This window comes from Oryzias latipes, chromosome 19 (assembly GCF_002234675.1).
Source record: "Oryzias latipes chromosome 19, ASM223467v1".
Classification (NCBI taxonomy): Eukaryota; Metazoa; Chordata; class Actinopteri; order Beloniformes; family Adrianichthyidae; genus Oryzias; species Oryzias latipes.
Genome location: NC_019877.2, coordinates 9,020,174 through 9,028,243, shown reverse-complemented (window position 1 = coordinate 9,028,243; position 8,070 = coordinate 9,020,174). Strand labels below are relative to the sequence as shown.

Genomic DNA, 8,070 nt, shown 5'->3' with positions numbered 1-8,070 from the left:
ATTAGACAAGTTTTCTTTTTTGAAATATTTTCTTGCCATTTTATCGTTGTTTTTTTTTATGAAAGGCAATTGACTAAAGTAGGACTGTGAACCGTTCGTTCAACTTAATCTTCATTTAATTTTTATTTATTGTGCCATTGATTTAGGTAATGACCACTAGTCTTTTAATGTCTCATTATCGTGAATTACCCAGTACATTTTCTTCCTTTTGTTGTTTTGTGTTTAAGGGTGTAGATTTCCTTTGAATTCACATCTAACATTTTTTTTCTGCGTTGTTACTTTTATTACGTGGATGTAGAAAATAAATCCAACCAACAAGTGCGCGTCGAGATTTTCATGGATTTTGATGTATATATTTGTCGGCTTGGACTTGATTCAATAGTCTTCCCTCGTTATAGATTTACATTTAAGTGTATATCATATTTATATTATATATAGCGTAAGTTTATATTTACATTTAATTTCCGCCTAGGGCCTTTATGAACATGCCCGGAACAAACCTTGTGTTGGTGCTTAACACGGAAGTATTTTGATGAAGGACACAACGGAACTGCGCGGTTCAGCTGTCGTATTTTGATGCAAACTTTAAATTTAATCCTCAAATTTCACCGATATATGCAAATTGTATTCATTGATCATAAAATAAGTTAGGATTTAAATATTTGTTTTAAAACCACATTTTTATGTTTATGCAGATTAGCAATTGAAGCATTTTCTTTACGTGGGACCGTCAGTGTGACTACTGTGTGAGCCTCAAAGAATGAATGAATGAAGAAAGAATTCCAAAAATATAATTAGTCTACTCTTACCACCAGGTATAAAGGCATGCTAGGCACTGTTTTTTTAAAGCATGGCGTCAGATTTGGCAAATGCTGATGTTCGACTAACGGTGGCCCAGAATTTCCGGACACTCGCTTCATCCACGGATGAAAAAGACATAATCGCCGCTCTTCAGACGCTCCTCTCCTTTGTGAATGATGGACCAGGGACCACGGTCACCTCTGCTCAGAGGTCAGAGTTTAATAAAGCTCACTACACTCGGACTCTCCAGTTTCTTGTGAGCAACATCCAAGCAGACTGGCTAAAAAAGCTTTCAGGTGGACAGCGCGCAGAATTATGGGACAGCCTGTTTCTTAAAGGCCCTCCAGAACAGACCCTGCTTGTGTTGATGGAAGCGATAGGAGAGCTCAGGTGGGTATGGCTGATTGATAAATATAAGACATGCTAATTCATGCTCTGTTTCACACTGATCTTTATAACCCACCCAGACCTTCTGGAAGTTTGGACCGCATTGTCAACATCACTGAGAGGTTTCTTCAGAGCGGCCGCCTTGCTGACCTGCTGTGGTCCTACTGTCTGCAGACTTCTTTATCAGACTCTGCCCAGCTCAGAGAGACTCTGTTAAGCCGTATCTGCGCGCTCCCTGACCTGACAGCCAATAAACTACACCCAAACAACAGACCGCTCTTTTCCCCTCAGCAGTATTACCCACTGCTCGCCAAAGAGATGCTCACTGCTCTGGAGCGGACCTGTCAAGCACTCAGAGGTTACACAGTTCAGTTTCCTGTCATAATGTGTTTCTATTTGTGTTTATTCTTACTTAATCTTTGTTATGTCATTTGCAGATGGCACAAACTGTTCATTGATGTTTGTGGCTCAAACCTTTGGAAAAGTTTGTATCCAGGGCCACAGTGGTGAGTTTAACAGTATTTTATCATAGTGACACTTTTTTCAGTCTATTGTTTGGCTTCATGTCTCATAGTGATGTAGTTTTACTTTTGTTAGTTTTTTTTATGAATTATTAATACTTAAAGTAGAAAATAAATTTTGTTTTACTTGCCAATATAAGATCTTTACATTTAACTCCTTGTGCATAAACAAAAACAAATATAACATTTGATAAAAAAACACATTTAAATGTATTTTAAAACTCAGACTTTTCTGATTCAGTGTTACACTTTTATCGTTTACACAATAACAGGATCCCTGTTAGTGTGCTCTTTTAAGGACTCTTTTCTTTGTATAGATGCCATCATGGCGAGCATGGCGCCTCATCTTTCTGCCTGCACGTTCAACGACATGGTGTGGCAGAGAGTTTGCTGGAAGCTCCTGGAGAACGTTCCTCAGCGATGGATGGAGAGTGTGCTTACTGGGCTGGTGCAGGCCGTCCATGGGTAAAGCTTGATTTGCAAAAAGAAAACATGTAGATAAGCTTTTTTTTTCCATCCTTTTTTATTGAAGCAGGGATCTTTCTGTATTCCCAGACCTGACGCTTTGGGTAGGATTATTGGAAATCTGGTCCTAACAAATAAAACGGCTCAGTTCGTCATTACGCATAAAGTTTTGTTACTACAATATAAATACAAGGTAAAATAAGGTTTAGTTGCAGTGACTCATGCTTGTATCATTTGCTACATCTTTTTTTATTTTCATTTCACAGACCCAAGTGTTGAGAACTATTCTCAGTTACCTCGCAGCAGACAGGGACCGAAGACCACTACTCATCCAGGTTTGTGGATTCAACTGTGTGAGGTAAGTGACCTGTATGTATCATTCATGGTTTTGACGTGTGTATGTTTGCGTGTTATCAGGTGCTGCGGTCCTTGTCACAGGCCTGGGCAAACCCCAGTGCGATAAAGCACACTCCTGTAGAGCAGCAGTTCTATGTCAGTAAAGCTTTACTGCTGAGTGTGAGTCTGCTGAAGGATTCTGAGCTGCAGGACCTCCGCTCAGGTAAAGAATACGATCAGAGAGACTAATATTCTTATAGTACCGGTACTTTAAAAACCTGCCTAAACGTTGTTAAAAAAAACAATTTCTTGAAAATGAGAGTTTATATGTAAAGCTCCAACAGTTCCCACATTTTTTTCCTAGCTTAAACTTCTGCTGCTTTGAATTATCTGAGTGTCTACACTGAAAATCATCGTTTGATCTATTTTAAAAGTGTTCCCAGTGGTCTTTTAATAATGATTATGCTGTTTTTAGCCAAATTTTTAAAAACCTTTGTCCTTTTCTGGGACATAGTTTCTGCAGAGCAGTAGTTGTTTATTAGAAATTCACCTCTGAGTGGATGTTGGAGTGTAGCAACCCCCTTCTCCCTGTTGCCCATGTGTTTACACACTCTACCGCTAGCTTACAGCCCCTCACATCTTACAAAAATTGAGAGCAATGTCGGAGCTGTCCAGACATCTACTTTCAAACCAGATACCAGCTTGGACGAGGAAAAAAGAAGACGTACATGGATCTAGTTGTCTTCAAGTGATCGGAATGGACCAGATCAGGGAGCTTGTGTCCCACCCAGCGTATTTTCTGCCTTACAAATACAGTCTTTTTCTAATGCCATTTTTGCGTCTGCTCCTAATTCACTACAAAATAAATTAAAAAAAATACACAGAAATGACATTTTAAGCTTAGGTTTCTTTATATATGTCCTGCATAATCAGAAAAATGCATCAAGAGAATGCTAAAAACACGTAAAACACCTTTTTTTTTAATCAGATGGTGTCCTTAATCTTGTCATTCAGCCATGTTTTTGCTTTGGCAAAGACGTACAGAACTGTGTATATTTTCCTTCTGGTGGATCTACAAGTACACAATGTTTATGTTCTGTTTAGTGAAACGCTGTCCTCTCTCTCTTAGAGTTACTCCAGTGCATGCTGGGCGGCATGCAGAGCCACCTGGACAGCAGTGTGGTGCGGATCAGAAACATGGGCATGGTGGTGGGAGAGTGTCTGAGCTCCCGTATGGACTTCGGTGGAATCAAACTCAAATTTGAGGTGTGATCAGTTTAAACACTTCATATCATAAAAATAATTCTGTTTACAATAAGAATTTTTGTTGTTGTGTTTCAGTATGAGCAGGATGAAGAAACCCGTGAGTTGCTGTTTCTTATGAATCCCGACCCGTGCGAAGAGTCGGAACCCGAGCCTGGAATTGGGTGCGGTTTTCTAACAGAATATTAGAACTTGTTCTGTGCTGAATATGTTTCCTGTTTTTATATTCCGATCAAACCAGAATGTTTTAAGTCTGTTTGTATTTGTCATCAACAGAGTTTGTTCTTCAGAGGAATCAGATCCATCTCCTCAGAAAGAATCATCACAACCTAAATTAAAAACTGATCCAGACTCAGAACTTGACAGGTGAGTCTTCCCAAGCATTTTTAGAGCAAATAAATGGAAAAACTTATTATTGTCTGCTGTAAGTTTATATGTCAAGAAGAGATGTTAACCATTGTTCTCTGGGATGATCCCAGTGATGATGACTTAACCCCATATGACATGTCAGAAGATGTAAAGATGTCTAAGGCTTCCCAACCGCGCTACCTCCGGGACTGTCTGGAAAGTATGTGGCCATTGCTCTGATGTTTATGTTTATGGAATGCTATTATTTGATCTCAGTTGGATTAAAATGTTCTTTTTTTTTAGTTTTATTGTCATCTGCGGACCCAGAACGTGTGGAGCTCAGTTTAATAGCGGCTGAAGGTTTGGTGCGGAAAAACAGCTTTGCAGCGAAGGAGGTATCGCAGCATTTCATCCAGAAGGCCGCTTTGAAGGATTTCTCTGTCGGTATCGTAGCTCACAATCCTTTAACATTTTCAGATCAGTGTCCAGATGACCAAAGTGCTTCTTCACATGGAGGACAAATACAGCATCGATGGCTTCCTGAACCTCAGACAGGCAACGATGGTGGCTCTCACAGTCACCGACTGCCTACCTGTAAATTCCTTTTATAATCAGCAAAATCTTTAACCACAAATTTCAATACTAAAAACTATATTTACAAAGAAAATTTCCAACTTTGTTGTTGTGTTTAAGGTTACTCAGTATCTGACAAGTGAGTTTTACTCCTTGAACTACAGTCTTCGGCAGCGACTTGACATTTTAGAGGTGAGTGTAATAGCGTTACCACATTTCAAAGCGTTTATGTCCTGTCTTATTATCACACAAGGACATATTATTTGCTTTTTTATAGGTCCTTGCCTTAGCAGCCCAAGAGCTTTCTAAACCAGTTGCTGGTGACAAAACTCCGCTTGTAAACTCTGTGCCATCCACTGAAATAAGTCCTTATCCAGGTGACAACCCTGTTCATTGGAGACAAGTTGTGGAAAAACGAATCCAAAGCAAAACAAAATACATCTCAAAGGTGCTTAAAGAAATCAACTTTTGTCCGACTTCCTCCCACTGTCCAAAAAACATGCTTCATAGGTTCATTGGTTACTCTAAATTGTCCCTAGGTGTGAATGTGAGAGTGCATGGGTGTGTGATTGTGGTCCTGCGACAGACTGGCGACCTGTCCAGGATGTCCCCAAGTAGCCAATATAGACTCCAGCAGCCCAGAAAGGGACAAAACGGCTTAGAAGACGAATGAATAAATGAATGAACTTTTCTTTGTTCAAACTAATGCTCACCCTGAAGGTCATCATTTCATGTTTGTCCTGTTGCTGCAGGGTGCTTCCCAACCTGCACCCAAGGGCACCCGCAGCCGTTACGCTGCCGTTGCTGGATACTTCTTTTTTCCCCTGCTGAGAAATTATGACAAGTAGGTATTTCATTTGTGCAGAAAATGTTAAAACACAGTTTTTATGTGCTGTAACAATCAAATAAGATGGTAGCATTTTTCGTGCAGACCTCAGGTGACCTTTGACCTCCTGGGAAGCGACCACTTGGTACTGGGCAGGTTGATCCACACCCTGGGCATTTTTATGCACCTAGCTGTTAATGCACCGGTAATCTAACACACTATTTCATTCCAGTTCTGATGTTTTTAGTACAGAATGTGTTGGAAGATTGATATTTCTCTGCAGAATATACATTTTGTGAATGTCTTCTTCTCTTATAAATGTAGGGACTCTTTCTACCAATTTAACAATGAAAATGAATTGCTTCTTTAGGACTCAATTGTCATGTAGTTAATCATCCTATTGTAAAATATGTCTCATTATTGACTATTTTTATGCCCACCTGTTAGATTTATATTTTATAGCTGAAGTCCCGTTAAATTGAATTACATTAGAAAAATAAATATCTATGATATTATGTTTTGCAATGAAAGAAGTATTTATGTTTAGGATTTGTTTTTCCTCTCACAGATTGCTGCACAAATGGGTTGTGCTTTACTAGACTTCATTTGGACGGTCCGCTACCACACAGACCAGTACGTCTGATTCATCCCTCTCTTTTGTGCAGATTCTTTCTCCATGCATTACTGTGAAATAAAAAGGACATTTTGTTTGTTAAAATTTACTTAGGAAGTGATTAGCAATGCTTTTTAGGTTTCTAATCAGATTTGTTTTTCTTTTTCTGGTAAAGGATGGTGAGACGAGGGATCCTTTTTGCTGTCTGTTCAGTATTCCTGAGCATGCCTAGTCATAGCCTATTGGTAGACCTCAGTGACCAGCTGTTTGAGACCAGGACTTGGCTTGCAGGTAAAAAAAAATAAGCAAACTTTCAAAGCTACAAACACATTGTGAGATCTGTCTGTAGACAGAGTTGATGTTTCTTTTACAAAAATTTAAATGTAAAAGTTGAAGCCATTAAGAGCATAGGAGACGAGGGAACGACCTGTGTGCAGCATAGTTACTCAGCCAGCAATGTTCACTGTGCAGTTTTAGTTCAACTCCAATCGCCAATTCAGTTCACCTCCTAAGGGAAACGACAGCCATTGTTGTGGAGCGTGATGCAGAAGCCAGTATTGTGTTAAAAGAAAAAAAAAACTACACAATCATATCGCCGCAGTAATACACTTTCATTCTCCTATGTACGGACACGTGTGGTACACTCGCACAGCTGGACTGAGCGTTTCTGAGAAGTCAATGAGGAACCAGGATTTCCTGTATTATATAGCTGTTTCTGATGTGAACAGCTGGGGTTTATTTTCAGTAACTTGTTTTTCTTAATTTTCCAGAAGTGACTTGAAAGTAATTGACCTGTTTCATGGGCATAGGCTAATTTTTTTCTACAGAATATTAGTTCATTTTCTTGACCATGAATAATGACTTTTATCTCGCCGCTATTGTCATTGCAGATGTAGCTGAGAGCGATCCTGATGCAGACTGTCGTAGTTTAGCTGTGCAGAGTCTGGTGCTTCTGGACGAGAGTCTCAAAAAGCAGCTGCAAGGTTCAAAACAACCAAGTCTGGATTCTTGATCATTTGAACAATAAAGTCTATGAAATTTCAGCAAAATCTGACTTGGTGAGAAATTTGTGATCTTCTAACACATTCACCTGTCCTCAAAGAAGCATAACCACCAGAACTGATGAAATAATTTGACAAATAATATATTAGAAACGTAGCAAACCTGTCAATATCTGATCCAAGATCTGATTTAAGGTATCACTTTGGCATAAAACCATATTACGACATTTCTTTTTTCTCTTTCGTTCTCTGGAAGAGCACATTTTGCCCTAAAATGGCATATTAGTGCATTATCATCACGTGTATTTTGAATGCACATATTTTATAGTTTCAAATGACATGCCTATTCTGGATTAAATAAATTAAGATTTGTCTAAGCAAAAAAAAAAGTGCCACTTTCTTTCCATATGCATAATTTAAAAAAGAATTAAGTTTATTAATAATGGTGACATCCTTTTCCACATCTTCCTGGACAAACAAGCTCCTCTCTGCACTTTTGTTTCACAAGGACATCCTGTGAATATCCTTGTACATGTAGGCCTTTACAAATAATGGGAATACTACCGCTCTTTCCTGTGGTCACTGTCAGTGGAAGGAGTGTTTATCTGTCAGCTCTGGAACAATGGAAAACTCAAATGGATAGGTTTTTGTGTTTCTGTAAAGGGGCTTAACCTAAATCACTTATCTTTATTTATTAAAAACAGTTTTTGAATACAATTTTTTGTCAATTATTCTGTTAAATAAAACGTAAAGTATAATGTTTATTAATATATATATATATATATTTACATTTTTTATCCACATTAATGAATCAACTTGTTTTTTAGCTCTCATATTTGAAAAATAGGTTTGATTACTTTTATTTTTATTTTTAGTTTAGCCCCATGATGAGAATAAAGTGAACTGGCAACAGGAGTAATTCTTTTGTCTTACAAA

The 8,070-nt window shown here is 38.5% G+C and overlaps 1 protein-coding gene across 1 annotated transcript; it reads left to right on the top strand.

Annotated features, from left to right (window-relative positions):
- Window positions 1-515: 515 nt before the first annotated feature.
- telo2 (telomere maintenance 2) lies at window positions 516-7,182 on the top strand. Its single transcript, XM_004080522.4, has 20 exons — window positions 516-1,191; window positions 1,269-1,546; window positions 1,626-1,694; window positions 2,027-2,174; window positions 2,265-2,367; window positions 2,441-2,509; window positions 2,592-2,733; window positions 3,640-3,776; window positions 3,852-3,937; window positions 4,050-4,139; window positions 4,253-4,341; window positions 4,425-4,516; window positions 4,599-4,715; window positions 4,815-4,886; window positions 4,972-5,142; window positions 5,447-5,538; window positions 5,626-5,725; window positions 6,089-6,153; window positions 6,309-6,424; window positions 7,024-7,182. The coding sequence occupies exons 1-20, from the start codon at window positions 851-853 to the stop codon at window positions 7,143-7,145; spliced, it is 2,499 nt and encodes an 832-aa protein (XP_004080570.1). The 5' UTR covers window positions 516-850; the 3' UTR covers window positions 7,146-7,182.
- The last annotated feature ends 888 nt before the right edge of the window (window positions 7,183-8,070 follow it).